This window comes from Dufourea novaeangliae, unplaced genomic scaffold (genome assembly GCF_001272555.1).
Source record: "Dufourea novaeangliae isolate 0120121106 unplaced genomic scaffold, ASM127255v1 scaffold89, whole genome shotgun sequence".
Taxonomy (NCBI): Eukaryota; Metazoa; Arthropoda; class Insecta; order Hymenoptera; family Halictidae; genus Dufourea; species Dufourea novaeangliae.
Genome location: NW_015373988.1, coordinates 468,805 through 494,488, shown reverse-complemented (window position 1 = coordinate 494,488; position 25,684 = coordinate 468,805). Strand labels below are relative to the sequence as shown.

At 40.7% G+C, this 25,684-nt stretch overlaps 2 protein-coding genes across 2 annotated transcripts; one reads left to right on the top strand and one right to left on the bottom strand.

The window, feature by feature from the left end:
- Window positions 1–1,007: 1,007 nt before the first annotated feature.
- LOC107187510 (probable multidrug resistance-associated protein lethal(2)03659) lies at window positions 1,008–8,320 on the bottom strand. Its single transcript, XM_015575628.1, has 11 exons — window positions 8,247–8,320; window positions 7,778–8,029; window positions 7,020–7,275; window positions 6,769–6,943; window positions 6,424–6,580; window positions 5,711–5,913; window positions 3,928–5,248; window positions 3,267–3,481; window positions 2,066–3,144; window positions 1,344–1,451; window positions 1,008–1,269 (listed from the first exon to the last, which is right to left on the bottom strand). Exons 1-11 carry the CDS (start codon window positions 8,318–8,320, stop codon window positions 1,237–1,239), a joined length of 3,873 nt encoding a protein of 1,290 aa, XP_015431114.1. The 3' UTR covers window positions 1,008–1,236.
- Window positions 8,321–18,410: 10,090 nt separating this feature from the next.
- On the top strand, window positions 18,411–25,134 carry LOC107187557 (protein inscuteable homolog). Its single transcript, XM_015575682.1, has 5 exons — window positions 18,411–18,740; window positions 19,257–19,610; window positions 23,124–23,549; window positions 23,833–24,040; window positions 24,148–25,134. The coding sequence occupies exons 1-5, from the start codon at window positions 18,457–18,459 to the stop codon at window positions 25,117–25,119; spliced, it is 2,244 nt and encodes a 747-aa protein (XP_015431168.1). The 5' UTR covers window positions 18,411–18,456; the 3' UTR covers window positions 25,120–25,134.
- Window positions 25,135–25,684: the final 550 nt, after the last annotated feature.

The window sequence follows — 25,684 nt, the reverse complement described above, 5'->3', positions numbered from 1 at the left end:
TGTTGAGACAATTTTTAACAGACTGGCCAGATCTTCTAATACAATATATAAAAGCGGACACCACGTGATTCTTCTTGAAAAAATAAGAAAAAAACATACAATTAAACTTTGTCATTGTCGGCTTAGTTTTCGAGAAAGTCAAATTTCCAAACTAGTCAGACTCCCGCGGCTAGTTAACATGCTAAACACTTAATGCTTTTAATAATACGCCAAATATTCACGGCAACTTTATGTTTAGAACGAGAACGTTGAAAATGCATTATCCGATATCGATTGGCCCGAAGTGGCGATCAAAGACAGAAGAACTTTCTTGATCTTTTTGGTAAATGCGCAACAAGCGCTGTATCTTACCGGCGGAAAATTTTACAAATTCTCGCTGTATGGTTTTACTGATGTACGTACAGCTACTTACTTGAAGTTGTTCATATTCTCTATTTCAATAATTGGCTAACGCTATTATACATTTTGGAAACAGAAAGAGGTTATCTTACGGGTATTCAAGACCAACGTATAATTGAAATTAAAATTAAGGTCCATATACGATAAATTTTGAAATGTTTGTATGTGTCTTATGTTTCATATGAAGATTCTTTTTGAACTTAACTGAAAAATAGTTAGACGCGAGTTCGGAAAACGTGTTTCAAATCACCTCACGAGTGACCCTTTTCTGGGACCTACAACACTTTTGTTACACTCTGTATATATATATAATATATAAGTATCAGACATTTCGTTTGCAAAACGCGAGATTATTCAGATAATTTTTTTCTATTTTTCAAACAGGTTATAAAGAGTGCTATGGCATTTCTTTCCATGCTACGGGCTACGATGTAACATAGAAAATGATATCTGAATAACTGTTGTTTCCACGATGCCGCTGGACCGTTAGGAATGAAAATAAAAGTGCGTAAATAATTCGTGATTATTCATTAAAATTTTGCCTATAATCCAATACACGCAGAAAGCTGTAATAGAACAAAGATATTCCCAATATTTTTCATCGCATTACATTTTATTGAATATGGTTTCATTACAAAAGATTTTATATACTTTACTTATATCTATATGTTACTTCATTAATACCTTGGCAAGCACCATACTTTCGTGACAGTTCGTATAATCGAAGATACCTTTAGCGACAGGTGCCAGTTCGAGATAGTAAAATACAAATCGGACGTATAAAAAGAATTTCTTTGAATATCGTGTATCTTCAATATTACCAGAGATTGACTGTCATTAAGTTAACGCTTCGTTGTTTCTGTAAAAACACTGAAAAACCAATGGAATGTTCATTTCCTCCATATGCAACCACAGATCTTTTTCATTCAAGTATTATTACTTACGTTTGTCGCTATTTCGGATAGACTGTTCGCCATTGCGAGACCAGTCTTCTGCACCATATCGTAAAAATAGCCCTTGTTTTGCAATAAAACGTACGGATGGTCGAATTCCTAAAACAAACAGAACACTCGAAACGCATTCTCTGTCTTAATCGTTCCTAGAACGGGGATTCATAAAAAAGAATTTTATACTCTACATTTTTTACGCTGACTTTTAAGGCGAATTTACACTGTTACACTTTGGATAATCACCGCGGACGATTCATCGAAAAAACATTGGTTTCATCCGCGTTTCGTGCAAAGTAAATATGGCCGATTCTTAATATTTTTTGGATATTCCATTACTAAGAATTTTAATAACAAGCGAGAGAATGAAATAGAAGAAGTTAATGTATTCTTTCCGAGAGAAGAATGGAAAATACCATACTTTGTTTCAAGATCTATTGGGTCAACTTAGTAAATTCGATGAATATTTCAGAATAAACCGTGAATTCAAGCAGTGAACTGGTATAAATACTGCACCTTTCATTTTTCACATTCACCGTAGACGAATCATCCATAATGATCATCCAAACTGAATGTTTGTAAATTCAGTTTTACACCTTTCCAGTGTGTACGAATTATCCGTGTTGCATATCCAAAGTGTTAAAAGTCTAAATTCGCCTTGAGCATTTCACAAACATCAAGAACACAAGGAACGAGAACATTCGAATAACTCATCTTACCACCAGGTGACCTTGGTCCATCACGAGTATCTTGTCGCTATCCATTATGGTATTCAATCTATGCGCTATAGTGAAGACAGTACAATCGACGAACTTCTTCCTGACTGTCTGCTGTATCAGTGAATCAGTCTGCGGATCGACATTAGCAGTGGCTTCGTCGAGCACCATGATCTTATTGTTTCGGATCAGCGCTCGTGCAAGGCACAATAATTGACGTTGACCGACGCTGAAGTTCAGCCCGTCCTCGGCGACTTTGGTGTTCAGACCAGCGGCCATATCGGATATAGTTTTTTTCAGTTCGACTTCTTGCAGCGTCTCCCACAATACGCTGTCCGTGTACTCATCGAAAGGGTCTAAATTCCGTCGAAGACTACCACCGAACAGCACTGGTTCTTGCGGTATGATGCTGATCTTCGAACGGAAATCGTGCAATGCGATCGTGTTCGTCGGTATGTTATCGATCACGATCTCCCCGTCGATGTACGCTAACCGAAAGAGAGCGCTGATCAAAGAGGTCTTCCCAGCTCCGGTCCTACCCACAACACCGACCTTCTCTTTGGGCATCACCACAAAGTTGATGCCTTTCAACACATTAGCGCCCTTCGGTCCGTATCTCAGCTTCACGTCCTTGAACTCCACGAGACCCTTGGCGGGCCAATGTTCAGGCGCCTTACGGTCCGGTCGGCTATCCAGAAAAGGCTCCTCCTCTAGATTACTGTACTCCAACACCCTTTCTATGGATGTCAAATGATTCTCTAACTCAGCCGTCTGTCTCATACCCCATTGCAGGAGCCCGATGATCCCCGTGACCTGCGTGATCACCAAACCGATGTCACCGGCCACCGCCAGATCCTTGAATATTATGAACAGGATCGTTAACATGGCTATGTAGATCATGCAAAATATCTCGATGTAGAGGCCGAACACCCGGGAAATGGAGATGAATATGAACCACGTGGAGGTGTGGAGGTCCTGGTGGTTGTCGAAATCTGTGGTTACCGTGGTTTCGGCTCTGAACGCTCTGATCGTCGTCAGACCTTGCAACGTGGCGCCTACGTGGTCGAACACCGGTGACCGTGCTGGAATATGCGACTGTACTTCTATGTCCGTGTTACAGTGAGTGGCGATTGAGCAAATGCCAACAACGGCGAACGTGTTATTATTTATTTTTGGTGAATAATTGATTTGAAATAACACTTACTGATGCCTTCCATACGTTTTACGGACCGACTGGTTGTAATGTATACTACTCGCATATAATAGATGACTGCGATGAGGATTCCCGTTGGTATTAGCAGCCAAAGACTGACGGTGCCGATGATGATTATGGCGCCAATAAGAGACAAGCACATTGTCATAACGTCAAACATAGTACACGGCATTCTCTTGTCGATGGTACCGATATCCTTCGAGAACCTTGATCGAGAATTGATTTCTTTAGCATCGATATTTTAAAGGTCACATCACGAGGATACAATTTGATTTTTCTATATTTATGTTTCTAGTTCTACGTTTCTTGAGATATCAAGGTGAACTTGAGTTCTTTCAAGGTCAATACAGCTTTCTTTTTAATACCATCATGCTATAGGTCGTTTAATTCGTCCTTCCATCAACAGCAACGTGGTATTAAAGAAAAGGTACATTGACCTTGAAGAAACTCAAGGTCACTTTGATATCTAAAAAAAAAAAAAGATATAAAGAAATCAAATTGTATCCATCCGATGCATCCCTTACATGCTGACACAATCAATAGATAACGGATTATTTTAGATAGTAAAATGTACTCAGAATCAACCATTTTCTGTACAGCAACGCCTAAAGTTAGTCCCGTACACGTGAACAATTCACTGAAAAATACGTACCTATTAAGTATCCGACCGGCGGGATTGGTATTGTAAAAATGCATCGCGGCTCGCACGATGCTGCGAAACATGTCCGCGTGCAGGTTTATCGAGGCCCGCATACAGACACCGTAGTACAAGAACGTTTGCGTCACGTAGACAAGGACAACGCCAACGACCAGCCCACTATAAAGATAAATAATACCATCACGCGACAGCGGCCCATTCCACTGGAAGTCCATTGTACCGTTCACGGTTGTGACCCACGCTGCGACCTCGGTCTTCACCCAAAACGCGACCAAATAATCGCTGCCGCTGGATATCCCTTGGCTGAATACGAAACAGATGATCATCATGGAAACCAGAAGAACGTTCTTGCTGGCTTTTAGATAGGCCAATAACACTCTGCCAGAAATCTTGCCAACGGTCCTGGTTTCGGCCACTTCGATCGGTTCTTCGCTGACAACAGTCTCCTCTTCTTTTTCCTTGGTCTCGACCAACTGTCCCTTCTCGTCCATGTTCACCGGTACTTTGGTCTCCTTGTCCTTGTCCGCATCCCGAAAGATCTGCATGAAATCCAGATTCATAGACTGCAGCTCCTCGAAACTACCCTTCGCCTGCACGCTACCGTTGTTCAGCACGACGATCTGATTGGCGGACTTCAGGTATTGAATCTGATGGGTGACCAGGATTCTGGTTTTCCCGTTCAGAAAGCCCGAGATGCATTCCTTCACGATCCGGCTGCCGACGTGCGGATCCACCGCGGACAGGGGATCGTCCAACAGATAGATATCCGCATCCATGTAGATCGCTCGAGCTAAATTAATTCTGGCCCGTTGACCGCCGCTCAGATTGATACCCCTTTCGCCAACCATGGTGCTGTCGTGATGCTGGAAACCGTCCAGGTCCCGTTTCAATTGACAGACTCGAATCACATCGTTGTACCGTGTTTCGTTGAACGGTTGGCCAAAGAGGATGTTCTGTCTGATCGAGGAGGCGAAGATCCAAGGCTTTTGATCCGCGAAACTGATCTTTCCGTGCACCTCCAGATCACCTTTCGTTAACGGCAACTCGCCGAGTATCACCTGTAGTAAACTGCTCTTTCCAGATCCTATCTGGCCGATCACCGCGATGAAGTCACCCGCTTGGACCGACAGATCCACGTTCTGTAGGGTGTAATCTCTGGACTCGTCCCATCTGGCGGTGACATTTTTTATGTACACCGGGGTCGATTGGCAGGCCATTTGATTCTGCTTGGTACGGCAATCGAATCTTTCCGGATGCATCATGAACTTCTCGAGGCGTCTGATGGAGACCGTTGCTTCGGCCAGTTGATGAATACCTAAGCGTAGTTCAAGACCATTGCGTTTATATATGGTGTCTCAAAATGATGGGATACGCCGGAGCGTGTATATTCTTTACACCGAGATATTAGCAGTTGAACTAACGCCAATCAATTGAGCGGACAGCCACGCGTGCGCGCAGTTACAGTTCAGAAGCGCGCCCGACCCAGCTCAACGGTCTTTGCTTCACTATATCTACGCGTACATGTGGCCGACCGCTCAGCTGATTGGTGTACATTCAACTGCTAATATCTCGGAAATAGAGCTTCAAATTACAAAATTGTAAAGGACTTCTCGATTTGTATTTGCATAAGGAATATGCACGTTGCTGCTTATTCCATCATTTTGGGACATCCTATATATTGCCCAGTTTCTGGCACTTTTTTAGCTCAAACGCGTAATCGGTTCTTGATTCGGAGATGAAACGTAACTGATTTGATGGAAACGATCGTGTCACTTACTCAGGGGAAAGCCCATGGTCATTGAGGTGCGTAAAAGAGCGAAGAACGCTGTCGTCATGAACACTTTCTCAGCGTCGATGCTGTGCCCGGTCAAAACGTATGTCAATACTGTTATGAAAAGGCTAACTTGAGGAACGTAAACGCTGAACGTTAAACCGAACTGCTCTATTGTCGAGTATTTTTTTATCGCATCCACCTCTTTCCTAAAGACAGAACAGTGTTTCGATTGGTAATGTCGGTCTCTAGAGTGTGTGCAGAGTGGAAAACGGACCACGTAAGTTTTTAAGAGAGCGAGCTTAGTTTCCAACTCGGCGTAGGATTTGGGGTTGATTTTGTGCATCAAGGTAAGATTTGGGACTGATTTCAGGTTCAGTGTAGAATTTCGGATTGGTTTCGGCTTTGTTTCTAGAGCTTGGTGCAGAGCTCAGTCTTAATTTTGGATTAGACTTAGGTTCCGGTTTGGTTCTCAAATGTCTTCTACGAGTACTGTAAATTTACTTGCAATTTGGTAGATGAAGATGCGATTTTCCAGGGTCTGAGATCAGAACGATATGTTAATTTTTTGTAGAGACACAGCAGTCATGTCTACTTATTACTGTAATAATGGATGGTCAATATAAATGCAAAACACTGCTATTGGTATAGAATATGAATGTAGATGTCCGAGACACGATGAAAATCTAACGGTAGTAATAATAATATATTTCCCTTACCGTCTGGCATTCTGAACAAGAAGCGAGTATGGAACCTCCCAAACGTACATTTTGATTACTTCCACCCCAGCGATGATTTGATTCATCAACCTCAGCCTATTGTCGGTTTTCTGGGCCGAGCTGTGTGTCAAACGCATCACCTTCCGGCCAAAGTACACTGCAACGGACACACAAAAAATACTATGTAAAATCAAAAGAGAAAATGTCTTTGTACAATACTAAAAATCTTTTAGTCCAACGATAAGTATTCGATCGGCAATGACCAGTACAAGTAGAACTATTATCCTTCGGATAGTTTACATGTACGGTTATGTTAGAATTTCTTCGATAAATCAAACAGCTTACTCTGCAATGGTATACAGAGAAGGAACGTTATCATTCCAGTGAAGGCGCCCAAACCGATCTCGCGGAATATGAGGTACGCAATTAGAATCATCTGGACCGGTCCGATCCACAAGTAATGAATACAAAATACAAAGTAGTCGAGCCTGTTCACGTCGTTGCTCAGGAAGTTCACCATCTGTAACATCGACATCAAACCAGTTCGAAGATCCATACTCGAGCCCCATTTCGTTTCGATTCGCGTGATCTCTCACCTGTCCAGCAGATGTTTCATTCTCAAGGACGGAATTCGACAGCCTCAGGATCTTTCTGTAAATCAGAGTGCAACAGGCCACTCTGACCTTCATCCCGACGTGCATCAGAGTTTGCAGGGACCAGTGCAGAACAATGGCGTCGACGATGGGCAGAAGACAGAATGCTGTCACGTAATAGTACATATTGGTGTCCCATGATGACCTGTCTCCAGAGAAATATCGTAGCAGTCTAGCCAGCAGAAATGGCTGAGCAAGCCTAAAACAAATATTATCATATTCAAATTAAGTTAATATAATCGTTGCATTATCGATAATAAATTGTTTCCTATCGCGCAAACTGAGACAAGAGCTATCAAGATGGTAAAGGCTTGGGGAATGTTTACGATTTATATTTCACGTATATTATTTCGAATCTTTAGTCTTTATCGTCGGATTAAAAAGAATTGTGGAAGGTCAATATTTTACGTCGTAATACTGATTGTAGTAGCATTTATGCGGTCCAAGCAACCATTTGTTCTCCACCAACATTTTAATATCGTCTTTCAGAGATTCTCCCATATCATGTGAAACTTTAAGATCTGGTAAAGACTACGCTTAAAAGCAGATGTGGTCGTGTTCAGCGTCACAAGTAGGTACTATAAAGTAGCGAAAAACGTTTAAAGAAGTGACGGTTACACATAAGCAATTCCTTTCGTCAGTAAGAAAGTAAAGTCGTCATTTTTTCGAAAAAACTAATTGAATGGTGTGGTCTACCGTACCGTATAACGAATTCAAGAATGACCAGCCATACTGCCGTGTACATGACAATATTGCCAAAGGACCCATAGAGTACCCTGAACAAACTTGGCTTCGAGTGATTGCCGTTCTTTTCGCATCGTTTCACCTCGTTCTCCCAGTTCTTCACGATACGTTTCCCTAACTTGTCGCTCCTGTCCTCCAGCAGAGGTGAATACAGATCGCTCTCTTCCAACTCCCTTCTGTAGCCGACCACGAATATCTTCAAGATCCACCTGTTCGTCAAATTTGATTTTCTATTAAATGTCAGAGCGATTACAACTTCTTTCGTCAGAGCGAATTAATGTACAGGGTCTGTTAATAAAAAATTCGGGAATCTTTTACAGGATGGATTCTACACGGCGAATTAATTATAAGGTATATATTCCAAGGTATTCATTGTTTAGGATACAGGAAAAATAGATATAGCTTACATAAACACATATAGCTTACCCGAATAATAGTTTCGACAGTATATTGGCATTCTCTCGCGGATTTTCCACCTCCTTTTTCTGATTTTTGTCCATCTTCCAGAAGGGAACTCGGTTATCTAAATGGGTTTATAAAAATATATCTATTCTGTACATCGCGGTCGCTGCAACAAAGAATTTCAGATCGTTCAAAAGACTGTGGCAACGTGGAATCGTATTTACGTATTCTACGTACACTTACGATTCTAGACTATTTATATCGAATAAACAAAAGTTCCAAACCGATCGATTTTATTCTTTCACTTCAATTACATGCTTTCTTAACACTAGAACTACCAAACCCGTCAAAATGCTGGATTGCAGATTTCATATGGTACAATTACCCAAGTTATAATAACGCTTTTTGTGGAATTTATTGTTGGCTTCTGAGTTAGGATACATTTCATATGAGACTGTATTACGCTAGATTGGATTATGTATTATGTGTATTACACAATTTGACAAGTTTATTTCGTATACATTCAATGCTGGTAGTTCTATTGTTAAACCTTCACGGATGTAGCGTTTCGAATTTTCAATCTTCCGAAATCAAAACTTCACTTCTAACAAAATATATTTTTTTTTTCATACCATTCACATATCAAGATACGTGTTTCTTATTATTTCGTACAACTTTGAAACCACTTTTCTTCTAGTTCAAAATTATTGTCACGGGTCACTGATGTTGATCACGAAGAAGTTTTCGGACAACTCACTCGGAGCGTTGCCTCTAGCATTTAATATTATATGGACCATCAGCTGTTTGTTTGTATCTACAAGATCTCCTCGATTAATCATTTGAGCAATGTTTGTCTTAGTCGAGCCTATCGAGGATCCTGTCGGTGAAAAATATTGGTCTATATTACATCATTCTTGTCCTTGGTGGCAGTTGTGTCGCTGATGAATATCAATTAAACCTCTGGTAACCAATCCACTGTTTGTATCGAATTTACTGATCGTAAATTATTAGTGCGTAAGATACTTGATTTCCGTGTACACAATGATTTTGTCCAGGATTTTGGTACAATCCAGTAGTTTCGATGTAATACGCGATTTAACATTCATTCGAAACGATGAAGTAATGTAAAAATTACTTCATTTTATCAGAACAAATTGTACCGTTGAGTTTAAAACATCCTGTACACTTCTCTTTTACTTTCCCTGCCTCCTAATATTTCTGTATAATCGTACAGTGTCAATGCAATACACCGTTTAAAATTTATTTGAGACGATTACAGTAATGTAAAAATCAACTTATTCGACACAGAAGTCTGTACCGTTGAATTGGAAACGTCTTATACATGTATCCGTTACTTTCTGACCTTCTGTTACCACGAAACGGTGTGCTGGAACGCGGAGTAGTAACTTACGTGACCTTCCATGAATGAGCGAAGAGCGTACTCACGCGTCTTAATTTCAATTGAACATTCTTAGTGTGTTCCACTGAGAATCTACGCGGCGTGCCGTGTTCATTATTTTTATCAACGTCTGTCGACAGATTTACAACGCGTTTGTTGTACGGTAAATATTAGGCGCTCAGCGAAACTGATACTTCCGTTACGCTAACATGTCACAACTCCCCCGAATTACACTTCGTCCAATCGTATTGAAAGGATCGATGACGTATAATTAGTTAAATTTATTTTAACCAACAATACACCGGTTTGACTGTTATACAGCTTATTTCAGGGCGATCGCGTATGTATAATGACAAGACCAGCGGTGTTCAAGCAAATACAGATTTTTTTCTATATTAACTTACACACAAACTGGGTGTCAATTGGAAGGATGTGATAAGGCATCATTGTTATGTGAGACGGTGTATACAGGGACCTCGCGATTATTGACTGATTCTTGATCCACGATTATTACCCAGGTGTTATCTCCACCACTGGGAGGGGGGAACCCGTGGAACCCGTGGAACCCGGCGCGGCTTCCAATTCACAAACAGATTACATTCCCGGGTGTCGCATTAATCCTCACCAATAATAAATCTCCTTAATATTTGCTCATGTATTATTACCCACCATTTACTATATTTTATTATAATGTAAAAGTTTCATTTACGAATATAATTAAATTAAATAAATTTTAAATGTTTCATTCTTTGATTAGAAACACCCCATTTGGGATGTATTGATTTTTAATCGGGAAATGCTGTTATGGTGGTACATATATTTTTTTATTTTTATTTATGTGGTACAACATTTTTAAAATTTGAGAACTGCTGTAATAGTGGATGTTAGTATCGAAGTCCACCTACTATCGTCGTTTGTGTACTCTATTTCCATCGAGACTTTATCAGTGTTGATTTCTAGACACATTTACGACTGGCCGAGGGCCGTGTCTATGCGTCGAGTCACACACATGCGTCTAGACAAACACATGCACATACCACCTGTACGTCTAATAATGGCGCGGGTGACTGCACTGCAAATAGACACCGCGTGCCAGTAGCTAAAAAATATCGTTATCGATCATCAAACGGTATCAAACGTAGACAGTGATTTTTTGGGGGGTGAAAAACTGCCGAGGCAACGATTTCGGATCGGCGGAGCAGCGAATCGTTTGATATTTTATCGTTGGCTTGAATAGTATTGAAGAAGACAGTATGTAACAGGTTACATGCGACACTTTATGTACGAATCTCGTTACAGGAATCATACGATTTATAAATTAACGATTAAAGAAAACGAAACTATTTGGAAACAATGTATGAAAATATACATAATTTGTCACGGTAATATATGGTAAATAATAGAATAAAAAGAACGATACTTTTACGAATGATACGACAAATAGTTGATTTAACATCTGTTAACACTAGAACTACCAATGATAAACACACATCTTTTTCGATCGATTGAGAAATATGGCAAACTTTTGAAAATTTACAAATTTATAAATTGACTAATTTCTTTACTGTCATATCGTAATAAAAGTTACAAAAGATCTGAGAAAATGGATTGTTATAACATTTTAATCATCGTTGTAAGAATGTATCGGTAAATCATTTTGACTTGCATGGTAGTTCTACTGTTAATATAGAATAGAACTGTTCCGTTGTTCCATCAAATATTTTACACGACGTGATCGCAAAGACACTGTCCAATGCACGGAAAATTCCTTGTCCTATCGCAATAAGCGACGGTTGTCGACACGTTTCGCAAATAATGATGAAAGTGAATAAATAAAATTCAATCTTACAGATTCGATCTTTATCGATCGGTTCTCCTGTGTACAAATTATTTTTAATTCGATTGGAAGATAATAACATCGATACACAGAAGCATTTATCTCACTTTTGTAATACGAACGTTTGCACGGAACCGATACAGTGCTAATATCGACCTATAAATGCAGAGCGAATGGACTTCGTGGTAAAAAAAAAATTGACATCGATACGAAATAATATTGTCAGTAAGCCATTATTTATTTTATATTTCAAGGAACATAAAGTTTCTCTTCCGAATTCGACAAATTAATGCGTTCCAATCTAGCCTCGATTTACTAGTGTTCCCAGTGATGATGGCACGGTTTCGTTAAAAAAGTTATTACATATATCGATCGTGTGATGCCTATTGAAAGGGTTAATGAAGCATTGACACAAAACTACAGATGTATCGTACATCGCCTGCTGAATTGTAAACTTATCTATTCTATGCAATGTGTCATGTCCAAACGTATTCTACTAATGCAGTTAAATCTTTAGTTCTTGATAATTAAAAAAAAAATTTCGAACGAGAACTGTTATATACATTATACGAAGAATACAATGAAATGTTCTATTGTATTATGAAATTCTTGTTTGCAGAGATCTCGATATTAACATTGCTATATCATTAATAAAATTGTGTGTTTTTAGATTACATACATGTTTTATTACCACGGTACATGAAGTGTATTTTTCATAAATGATTTATCATGTATTCTTGTAAATATTGACGTCATGTATCATGATAGCTTCCGCAACTAAAGATATCGAAATAATGGAACTAATATGCACAAATATGCATTTGCTAATAAGCATCGTCCGTTCTCGTAATTAAAACTTACCAGATTAATTTTGAACATTTCCTGAATTGTTTTACAAAAATGGAAAATAAGCAATCATTTGTATGTTTCGTCAAGGATTTTAAAAATATAAGTATAAAATAAAGTGGTATTCTCATTGAGGCATTTTTTAAATTATACACTGCATATTCATATATATTATTATTCTATAAAATACGTTGACCAATTATTGTACAAAGTATAAGATATTTCACGGAAGTCTACACATAACTTTGGTTGCAAATATTTATGAAAAAATATAAAACAGAGTACTACAACGGTAAAAGAATTTTCAATCGAACAAGTAGGTATTTCATATTCTCGAAAACAAGAAGAACAATTGCCTGTATACGTTTAAACAGGATATACTATTTACTATGACAGACAAGTGAGCAATTGCTTTTTTATTTACCGTTTATAAATATTTTCCTCGTCCAAGATCAACTTATTATTAATTTCAAAAAATTTACACAGGAGAAAATCGTCACGAATTTCCAATTCGAACTATCGAATCGATCGTTTGAATTCACTCGTTTGAAATTGCACTTTCGATTCTTCAATATTGATATAAAGGGGATCGAAATTGAGAGGTGGAAGGATGTAGTTATTGTTTAAAAAAACGGAGGTAACATGGTACTCACGTCGTTTCTGGTCCTTTGGTGTTGCCACGAAGATTGTTGTCAATTAACAGCGTGATTGAATCCTTCATAAACGATCCGTGCATCCAGACACGTGTTACAACACCGTCGCGGATGCCTCTCTCCAACTGAGGAACGGGTGAGAAGGTACAAACGTTTTTTATATCACGCATTCCCTGAGACGACGTGGAGTATCGATTTAAGTATGTAATGCCGTTTACCTTAATTCCTATCGTTTCGAGTGCTATCTGCTTCACGAGAAACGCATACATGCATGCTCGATTGGTCGAGTCCTGTCTACAGACTGCTACTTGCTGCTACTGCCCCCAACTACATGTCCCTGCCGGCCAGGAGACATCCAGTTTGTTCTAAAATACTACTAGTTTGCCGCGATTCCTGTTGTTGTATCTCAAGATAAAGTGGAAATGAGAGTGCTCACGCCTGGGAATTCGTTGTTCCCAGGCAAGTGCTGCAGCAAGCGGCCAAATCTGGCATAATAGTAGGAATCTATCCGTTTTAGTTCACGCTAGCATTGTGTCACCGACTAGGTATAGGAGAGACCTATCATCTTATGGGACTTCGTGTCTCATGTTCTGAAATACCCATAATGTAAAAAGTCAGGGATTTTCTGCTGCCCCCTACGTCGTCGGTCTCAAATTATTCCTCACGACTTAATGCGTAGACCCAATACTGCAGAACACCAGAATTAGTACAATTATTTATGCTACTATTAACGCTGACCCCTTATGGAATGGCAACCCTAACAACAACAGGTTTGATCGCATTTACACGGCTGAACAGGCATCATTTTTCTTCGTCACGCATTTCATTTGAAGTTTAAAGAACGTAGAATAATACTCTCTAACGGCTGGGAACCAGTAATTACAAGAACATTGTTGAAATCACAATTGTTTGTAACGATTGACACTGTATCTCGTCACGCATACCCCGTTTACTTTACTTTGGACAGCTCTTCCAACGTTGTGCTGACAGCATTCGTCTTGACCAAGCACTCGACTTGTAGCTGAAAGAACGTAGATTAATCTCCTGTCAGTGGTAATAACAATAAACGACCAGAACACTGTTAAAATCGCATTTAATCGCGGATTACCACTATTTTTTTGACCGGTGGCGCCACCCGCGGTAATTCGCTCAAACTGCTAGCGAAATAATACCGACAGGTGAGTGAAAATTTCTAGTGTTGGAAAAATGCGAATATTTCGGTAATTAAGCGCTTAAAATGAACGTCATTAGTCTCAAACTGTTCCTCGAGACTTAATGCATGGACCCAATAGTATAGAACCCCTGAATTAGTAAAATTAGTTATGCCTGTATTACTGTATCCCTTATGGGGTGGCAACCCTAACAACAACAGGTTTGGATCGCATTTATACTGCTGAACGGTCATCATTTTTCCTTGTCACGCAATAAATTCAAAGTTTGAACAATGTAGAATATTACTCTCTAACGGCTGGGAACCGGTAATTACAAGAACATTGTTAAAATCACAATTCTTTGTAACGGTTGACACTCTATCTCGCGATGCGTACCCCGTTTAGTTCACTTTAAATAGCTCTTCCAACGTTCTATGGAGAAGTTACGTCTTGATCAAGCATTCAGTTTGAAGCTAAAACAACGTAGATTAATCCCCTGTCGTTGAAAATAACAATAAACGACCAGAACACTGTTAAAATCGCATTTAATTACGGAATACCACTATTTTTTTGAACGGTGGCGCCACCCGTGCCGAATCGCTGAAACTGCTAGCCATATAATTGGCTAGCAGTTTCAGCGATTCGCCGCGGATGGCGCCACCGGTCAAAAAAATAGTGGTACTCAGCGATTAAATGCGATTTTAACAGTGTTCTGGTCGTTTATTGTTATTATCAATAACAGTGGATTAATCTACGTACTTTCAGCTACAAATTGAGTGCTTCAGCTAAACGAAAGCTGTCCGTATAACGATGTACGAGCTGTCCAAAGTGAACTAACCGGGGTACACATGACGAGATACAGTGTCAACCGTTGCAAATAATTGAGATTTTAACAATGTTCTTGTAATTACTGGTTCCCAGCCGTTAGAGAGTATTATTCTACGTTCTTTAAACTTCTAATTGAATGCGTGACGAGGAAAAATGATGACCGTTCAGCAGTATAAATGCGATCCAAACCTGTTGTTGTTAGGGTTGCCACCCCATAAGGGATACAGTAATACAGGCATAACTAATTTTACTAATTCAGGGGTTCTATACTATTGGGTCCATGCATTAAGTCTCGAGGAACAGTTTGAGACTAATGACGTTCATTTTAAGCGCTTAATTACCGAGATATTCGCATTTTTCCAACACTAGAAATTTTCACTCACCTGTCGGTATTATTTCGCTAGCAGTTTGAGCGAATTACCGCGGGTGGCGCCACCGGTCAAAAAAATAGTGGTATTCCGTAATTAAATGCGATTTTAATAGTGTTCTGGTCGTTTATTGTTATTGCCACTGACAGGAGATTAATCTACGTTCTTTCAGCTACAAGTCGAGTGCTTGGTCAAGACGAATGCTGTCAGCACAACGTTGGAAGAGCTGTCCAAATGTGAACTGAACGGAGAGCTTCTGACGGTTCTCAGTGTTAACCATTGTAAACAGTTGCGATTTTGACAATATCTTGTAATTATTCTTTCTTAACAAATACATAGGCTTAATCTACGTTCTTTAAGCTTCAAATCTAATACTTGGTCAAAACAAGAGCTGCCAGCATAACGCTATAAGAGTTGTCCAAAGTGAACTAAACGGGGTGCGCATGAAGAGATACCTTGTCAACCTGTTGCAAACAATTGCGATTTTAATAATGTTCTTATTATTACTGGTTCTCAGTTGCTATAAAATATTCGCAAATAAAAAATCTGAAATTTGTTATCTGCAAAATACGTAATAAATGGTCTTTTTACAAAAATATTATGGTACCAAAAAATTGCTCCTGATCTGTTTTAGAATATTCAATGGTCAGATCTCTTAATAACAACTTATTTAGTTTTGGATTTAAATTTCACCGACTAATCTGAGCAGACGCGTGTTCAATCGCGCGCGCACCTTTAAATAACGGTCCGTACCCAGCTGTCCCCCATTTTCGTTTGGATCTCTGCGTACAATAGGGGTCGTTCGGACCCTTTGACGCTTTTATGCGACGTCGAACTGCAGACGTTCCAGCACATATGCGGTATTTCGAGACAAAACCATTGGACACCGGACGTTACGGAATACAGAAACTCCGGTTTCTCAATAATTAACGAACGCGTCTGCACTTCAGTTCATAAGTATTATAATACATACACATACAATAATCTTTATAAGGTACTCTTATTTGTCTCCACTATAAGCACCCACAGTTATGATTTACTGAAAAACGGTTAACACTATATTTCAAACAGCTGTAGCAACAACAATTTAAAAAATGTTCAACAATCCTTCAAGATACGTTTATATATTACTAAAGACTACAACATATCCAAGTGTCAACAAAATCCGAAATGTTACTCCAAAAAGTTATCCGATTTCGTATGGAATGACCCTTAACCGTGAACTGTTCCTAGAATATAAATAATTTTCAATATTTATGCTTATTCAAACCATTCTTTTCCAGATGCGTTGCGTGACATTAATCCCGTATCATCTTCTATAATAATCCTGTGGAGGAGAAACGAGGGGGAGGAATACGTTACAGTGGTATTGTCCCGAATTGGAGCCCTCGTAAATACGGTGGTTACCATTGCTCAATCGAATTGTATCGACGATTAGAATCGTAAAAGAACGCACGTTAAGTGAATCATCCACGCACACACATAACACGCACTCACGCATACGAGCGGGACACTCATCACTGGAGGCATTTTACGCAGATGTGTCCGGAACGGCGCGTGCCCCTGGATCCCGATGGTGGTGGAAATGCCACCGTGGCCCGGTTTTATAGAGAGGGGAGCTCGACCCCCGCGCGTGCATATGCACGCACACGAGAACGATACCAAACCCGAAGTCACACCTGGCCCTTAAAAATAGCATTGGCGTGATTTCGTGACGTCTCCCGGTGTGTCTCCCAATACTGCGCTAGCCACCACGTTAATACTTCTGATCTCTAGACACTCAGATGAAAATTAGCAACATTTCACTAAACTTTCGAACCGTGAACTAAAAACACGAATCTAAATCGAGAGATCGCGACACTTTTTTTATAACGACCAAATGCATCGCTATTACTTTTAAACGCTGTTTATACAGTGACTCGCAATCCCAATGACGCGAACGGAAGTCTGATCGGTTTCCCCACCCATGATGATTAAGCGAACGTCATGCGAATTTCCGTGGGAATATGTAGTTACGTTAAACACAAGGTGGCTTAGAATTGAGTATTGTAAATCGAAGGATATGTCTGGAATGTAATGTGGGATGTACTGTTGTTTCTTTTTAAAATTACACAGAGATACAAATGCAATAACGATATTATATGTGATTCAGAACAAGCTACATAAGTAAATTTTAGTCTTACTTTCTTCTAGTTAATGTTCATTTACTGTATAATTACCAGCATTTACTGTAATACCGTCCCAAACAAATCTTACGGTTTTAATATTTTCGAACTTATTACAGTGGGTCGGTCACCTCGATTAAGGATGGATCAATCGAACGGATTTCCTGTTCACGCCACTGCATCATCCCCGTCGCGACGAGCCAGAATGCACCCAGTTACGCTTTGGCGGTTACACATGGGGGATCACACACATGCCGGGGGTTACACGGGGGTACCTGGAGGACTGGACGGAGAGAGTTGCGCACCCCATAGACGCGACAAAAGAGAAGGGGAGGAGCTCCTGTTTTCATGCGAGTTGGCTTACGGGCTCGAGAGGCGGATAGGGAGCGCGACTTTACGGGAAGGAAGTCGGAAGCGACTCGATCCCGCCGAGTCAGTTGTACGCGAGGCACCGATACGTTTGGATCGATCGATCCTCGACGCTGTGCACGGGGATATACTTATTGATCGGAAGTGTATAATTCAGAATCGTTCACAGTCGCGTATGTCGATCGAGAACCGAGTGGGACTTACGGAACCGCGTGTATCGATTCAAGTGTCTTCAAACGAATAAACCTGAATATTTCTTATCGCGAATAAAGTACGTTTGTAACGAAAATTTAGTTGAAAAAAAAAAAGTGTGGTTCTGTTGTAAATTTACGTAGAAATGCTTCTGGTGTCGACGCGATAAGCGATTGTATCTTCACGGGGGTTGCGATGGACACCATAAGGTCCTCCGGGCACGCGACCTGTGGGAGGGTCGTTTCGCTCCGTTGAATCGTGAAACAACCCCGGTGTGCTGTCCTATTATATCGAGGCGCATCCTTCGTCTTACCACCAACAGGGTGAAACAACCGAAGAAACTTACAAGACTTTTAACGACCCTTTGTTCTAACGGCCGAGGAAACTCGATATTGAATATTGTGAACGAATCGAAAGTCCACAATCATGAGCGCGTTCAAGAGACGTCAGAGCAGAGTGTTCTGGGGTCAAATGGAGGAACTGGATATGGGTCGTCTCGATCGTTTCGCCGCGCGGAACGATGATCTCGCGAGACAGAATCTTCGACGGAACATGGAGGTCCACGAGGAGGAAGCAGAAGAACGCTCGTCGAGCATCAACGAGAGCGACACCGTACAGAATATCACGGCGATTCACGTCTGTCCCAGCGAGGATAGGGAAGATTTGTATTCCGTGGCGTCGATTTGCAATGGAAATGTAATGACTCAAACGTAAGTGAAATTCGTGTTGAACAATCTTGCCTCGTTTATCGGGCTTTCTTTATCTACTTATCACGGAGACTTTTCTCCGTCAATATTGGTACATAGTTATTTATTTTAGGTTGGCAATCGTGGTAATGACGTTTTTTGTAGTTGCAACAGTTTGTTCGCGGCTTTCTACGAGATTCCTTTTGGTGATTTCAATGCCTGTGTATTAGTATAGAACGATGCTCTTGTTTAATTATTAATTATTAGATTATGAATGTACACGCAAAGCATTGTTTTTTGTAAATACATACTTGTAAAATTGGGTAGGTACTAGAAAGAAAATTATGGTTCTCGTTTGATTATAAGTAAAGTTAAAATTATTGTTAAACTTCGTTCATTTTATCCAATTGTCTACAATAGCTTGTACTAGAAATGTATAATATCCGTAGTTAATTAATTATTGTCTAGTCCTTTTATTTTATTATGGACATATGATAGTTACAGCGAAGGAATTTTATATATTTATTAACGTTTCTGCAGAGCTACGATGGATATACAGGACGAGGAAAAAGAAGACGAGAACAACATAGTTTTGGTGGACAGATCGTGCAGTCCGATCAGCCAGGATCTCAGAAGCCTGGACTCCGGATTCTCCGATTCCGAAAGGTCAAACTGCTCTGAACATTACGAGAACGAGACGCCAATGCGTCGAAGGAGACGACGGAGAATCAAGGACCGTCGACAGAGCGTGCATCCGAGACTCGGCTCCGTATGGTTGGACGAATCTCTCCCGAATCCCACGTACACATCCACGCCCAAGGACCCCAGAATTCTATCTCGGAATACGACAGTCTTCGATGCACGTTCCGAAGGAGAAGTGCCAAGAACGCAGAGGTAATTTTAAATATAAGAACTTGATCGAGAGTCAAGAGAAGGTGAATGACGCGGATCAGATACACAAATGCAAAGGACTGATCTGCTGCATGCGAGGGAATTTCAAAAATATTGCTGGAAATAAATGTTAGACTCGTGTGATATTAGCTCGATAACTATTCGGGCAGTATTACGCAGGATGATAATGACACAAAGAAACCACAATTACTATTCAGAATTACATATTATCCCAATTGAGAAATGTAAAATAGAAACTTACATTAAACAAGTCATTAACGTTTTAATAGCCTACAGTACTTGCCGTTGTCTGATACGCGGCTAAATCATAAATTTTTGACAACGTTCAGTTCATGTTTTGTCAGCCTGTACTTCCGTAATGTGTACTTCGGTCACTGAAGGTATGGGGATCAAGGCATCCCGTGTTAAGAAGTGTTATCTCTGAAACCAAGCCGCACCTTGTAAGAGACGATAAGCTGTGAGGAATGTATGTTTTAAGAACATGAATCGCCCGCGATAGTGTCCGCGTGCTGAGCAAAGCGATAGGAATGCAACACGTAAGGTACTTCCCCGTGTTATTTCTCGCCTGTTTCGTAAACTTTTGTTCGCCCCTATAAGATGGCCGAACAACGTGTGCGCACGTATTCACCTAGATGGGTTATCATTCGTCCAGGTGCATTGGAAGCCAGCGTAGCTCGTCGTTAGGAATATTAAATGTTTCTGAACACCCGTATCAGAATGAAAATTATTATATTATATCGATTGTATCTCATCGGGTAGCACTTAATCTGTTTATTGAACTGACTTTTTCTAACCTATATTTAATGCACCATATTAATAGGAATTCAATGATGCATTAAAAACTCATTTCATTTCGAGAATGTCTACTATTTTCTGTTACATTATTTGGTGTCGTCTCGGGGCGGTTAAACCATAACGGTATGCATAACATGGATCACGAAGTTAGTATTCAAGGAAGTCGTCGAAGAAATCGTTATGTGAGGCATGTTCGGTAATCCTAGTGCCGATATGCCTTATAAAAACTCGTTTGGAAATCTTAGAGCGCGGATGGAACGTGCGGGAAAATTCCGAGGCATATCGTCAATTAACATCGATTAGTATTATACGTCTATAGATCTACAACGCAAATTAAACCCCTGCATCTCAGATACGGTATTGCGAGACGATCCTTGAGTAATGTTGTAAAATACGTACTATAAAGAAGAATGATTAACATACATTTACCCAGGACATTTGCATACGGAGCACTCCTTGGCAGATATAGTAGGATCGAAGTTTCTATTCGAACTCTGGTATATCCGCGCATCAACATTCTACTGGAACGTAGAGTTGACTTTTTAAGCAGCAGAGTGTAGACCTCCTTGAATAGGTAACTTTTTTTTTCCATCCGGTTAAAACTTCGCGCGGTTACACATCAGACCGAGAGGTTGTTTTGGCATGTCAAAATTGACAACTTTGATTGGCGTGTACTCCAGGAAGCTACGTATAAATATATTCTTCCAATTTTCAAAGCACACTGTGTCGCCTCCTCTACGACAAACACACACACACATACAAGCAATCGAGTACAAAGAAACAATCGAACAATATAATTCCTTTTCTACGACCCCCAGCCCTGTGAATCATAAAGACGGAAGATCTGTCCCATGGATAAACGGAAGCCAATCAGGTCCCACAAAAGAATACCAAAAGGGCTCATTACCCGGTCGAACGGAACACGTTCCCAATCTATTGAAAAGGAATATCATTTTCTTGTCGTTCATCGCGTGTCCCCCTTGAATTTGTCTCCATAGGTCCCATACAACGGACCTTCTTACGCGTTCTGCAACGGACACGTTTCTTTCCTCGACACCGTGTAGATTCACGCGTCCGCGCGCGCGCCCGTCTACGTGATTCAATGCAACGCGTCGCGCGGGGAATACGTAAAATGACGTAGCGGCGACGACGAGAGGTTTGAGTCAACCTCTTGTGATCCCCTTGGACGACAGCGAATCCGGCAAGAATTCGAGGCGCCTGCGGATCGCGGCGTGCACAGGTGACCACCGCGTACACAGCTACCGGGGAGCATTAGTCGGAAAGCAAAAATGGGTTGGTGTTGTCGTTAGTCACCGTCGTCCATGAGAAAACGGATTCTTAGTTCCGTAGGTGACCAGATTAGTCAGCGTGTTCTCTCGCGCGCGTTGATCTCCATTGTTCCCCGCGGTAACAACGGACTTGTGTGCCACCTGGTTACGCGGGCACTGGGAATTGGAGGACAGTGGTCAGGCCTTAACGATGACCCGGCGACGGTAGTCGAGACCCGATGTTGGTCTCGTTATGGCGCGTCTCAGGTACCGTAGTACACCTATAATCGCGCTGTGTTAGGTACTATATTGTTAGATTCCGATGTTTAGTGTTTTATAAATAATAATTTTACATGATAAAACGAAAAATCAGGCAGGGAGGTCGAGAAAGTAATGTAGTTTCAGAGATATTTAGACAAAAATGCGGCTACTATTATGTTGAATCTTGCCTATAGGTGCACACTACTTACTACGGTTTCCTTTTTAAATAGGCGGGGCAGGTCGAAAAAGTAATAAATCTGTAAAGTCAAATCCGACCCGAGCTCTTTTTTGCTATTTTCAGACGTGTCAAAAACGTTATTATCTTGAATCTGTATTTTGGTTCATTTATATAAGGAATAATAATTACTTATATCACACATAATAATATAAGCATTTACTAAATAATAACAAATATTTTAATATGAGAATAACAAAAAAATAATCAAAAATAACTTGGGTCGAATACGACCCGGACCTTACCATTAGAGGGTTAACTAAGCGGTGATTATAAAAATATTGTCTAGCTTACAGCGGTATCCAATATTATGCTTGATGGAAGGGACAGGGTTAGAGCCTCAATTAGTCCGTCAAAGATCGTTTTTGACGATTCGTTTGCTAAATGACCCGATACCGGAGTACGGACTTTATACGTCGTCGTTCAGTTACGTCTAAGGACACACTTTACGTTACACCATAATTGTTAGCGAGGAGGCTGGAACTATTCCGCGGGACGAATCATCGCTGCATAAATTTCATGGCGTTGGAAGCCGCGGATATAATTATTCCACGGTATTACGACTGTTAAGATAAGAAATAAATACACCGCGATCGTATCTGTTTCCATTCGGAAACTTTAAACAATGCTGAAGCTAAGTACTTGGGAAGCAAGTTCTAAGGATAACGATTTTCCAGAAGTGGGGTTTATATTTTTATGGGATGTTCATTGAATTGGAAGGTTATATTAATCACTCGATCAATCCAGTAATATTAAAAACTGTCGATCATTTTGACTCCTGGAAATATAGAATTTTTTCCCGACGCGGACCCGAGTTCGGGACAATAATGGAGAGGAATCTGTATTACCCAGTTTTGTCGATGATAAAGCATGCATTCGTATACATGAAAGAACCATATTATTTACAAAATCTAACAAGTAACGCATTCGTTTCAGAACGGAAGAGGATCAAGTAGACGCATCAGCGATCCCGTCGTCTGTTTCCGTGGAGGACGAGTGTTTAGGCGATTTCCTGTATGCCGCGGAACCACCCGAAGACGCGGATGAGCCAAGAACCACGAGCTCCTCGATAGCGAGCAACTTCGAGTCAGAGCCATCCTCTAGATCTCTAATACAGTCCCGAAACTACAGGCAGTCGTGTTCAGTGAGGACGTGGCTTGGTGGTCTCGCGATGGAAACCGCGAGCGAGTGCACGAATACTCTTCAGAGCAAAGCACTGCCGCGACGAAAAGTTCGCGAGTTTCTCTCCGAGAAGGACGAAATGAAGGACCTGAGGACACTCGCGTCATTGGCTACCGCTGCCGCGAACAAACTGCTCGTCAGGGCGGACCAGTTCGACCGCCATTACCAATATATATTCGAGTACGTACGATTATTACGTAAATTTCAGATGAAATGTTACCCTCCTATAATATACCAAGCGTTGTTTTAGACAAGTACATACAAAATTGTGAAAGGAAATTAAAAATTGGGTACCTGGGTACCTGGCTGCCTACACCAGGGTTAAAATGTAGAATGATGTGAAGTGATACTGAAACATTTGCTATTTAATTTGCGTGAACAGGATAGAACTTCGTATTGTTCGATTATAAATGATAAAGCGTATTGAAGTGTGAAAAATATCAACGATTATGTATAATTTCAGTAAAGTGGCTCATCTGGAAGGCGGGAAATCGGAGAAGGCGCTTCTACGTGCCATCGAGGAAGATGCGTTCTCTGTTTTATCAGAACTGGGTGCACCACCACCTCGTAGAATTCAACAAAGCAGTTTGAAAGGAATACTGTCCCAACTCGAAACCATGAGGAACTACGTGAACGGCGCCATCGATACTCGATTAGACTTCTATATAGAGGTACATGACACGTGAATTAATTTGTACCATGAAACGCAGTACAGAATTATTTTGAAAAAAAAAGGAGAAATACCGTGTGACGTAAAAAACCAACATTCCTTTTACAGAGAGTGGTCAGAGGATTGGAAGAAGCACCAAAGGATGACATTATGGTAGCTAGAGGTGCATTGGCAGCATTGACTGCTCTAGGTTTAGCAGGGCCACGAGCTGGAAGCAGTATTACTAGGTGTTCAGGCATCAGAGCCCTTCTAACGTCTGTGATCACGGCTGGAAAGACATCGACTGATTTTGTAGCAGCCTCATTGCGTGCCTTGGCAAGTGTCTGTTGCTCTGCTGTTGCAATAGATCAATTTGTCAAGGATGGTGGTCCGGAAATATTGACAGACCTTCTGATCGCGGGTCATTCGTCCGAGAAGGAGAAAATGGAGGCCACGGCGTTGGTCGTGCAGATAACAGCACCCTGGGTCAATGCTCTCGGTCTACCTTACTTGGAACCGTTTTCTAGAAACCTGATACCCTCCTTGAATCGTCTAGTCGAGAATACTAGCTGTAATCAAACCCTATTGCTCGGAGCGGCCGCGTTTAATCATCTGTCCAAGTCCAAAACATGCGCCTCTGTAATATTGAAACAAGGCACTGTAAAGAAGTTGCTGAAAAGTGTAAAGAAATCAGCCGGCAAAAACGTTTGGCTGATGGAACAGGTGGCAGCACTGATCAGCGAATTGTCCCGCACCCCTGAAGCTCGATTGCACTTGGCAGAGGCTCGTGCATCTATTGCCCTGGTTTCGTTCCTTAGAATGAGACCTCCAGGGTTAGAAGACGCCTATAGACGTTTAGAAATTACTGCCGCGACAGCGTTAACGAGACTCTGCGTTGATCCAGAGATCGCGAGGCAGGTTGTCGCTGTTGGCGGTGCTGATTGTCTTCCGTCGTATAAAGCTGACGATCTCCTTACGGAGGACGAAGAACAGATCGAGGCTGGTTTGTTGAAATACACGAAATCCTTGAGAAGAGCATGTAAAAGAGCGGCGAAACAGATTAATATTGCTAAAGCCAGCGATTACAGTGAACTGAATTAAATTTAACACTCCTGTAATTGATTTATTATATGTACATAGAAATATACTGTAAAACGTATAGTTTATTAAGTATACTAGTTTAGGCACAGACGAGGTATAAAATACACCCAACACCCTGTATAATTTTCTGTTGCCGTTGTCTCCGAGGGCCCTAGAAACCCCTGATCATTTCAATGTTAATACCCGCGTTACCAATAAAGTATGAATTCTGCTGGAATAAAAATACATACATACAAGGTGTCCCAGTTATTTCCCGTCAATCTTGGCCAGCATGCACAGTAAATAAAAAACACAGTAAATAAATTAACACTATGCACAGTAAATAAATCACAATCGCTAAATTACAATATGCACAGTAAGTTAATCAGAAGTAAGCCGAATATGCTTGTAACAGACAAAGAGTTAGTAACTTATACATGTTCATAATAGCAATATTAAACATGATTACTTCTTTGTACGCGAAAAAAAATGTAATAGGTCCGGTGGGAATTGAACACAAGACCTCCTTAGAACATGCAGTGAAGAAGTTTGGCTAGCTGAGCTCGAGGTGGATTGTGCAATGTAA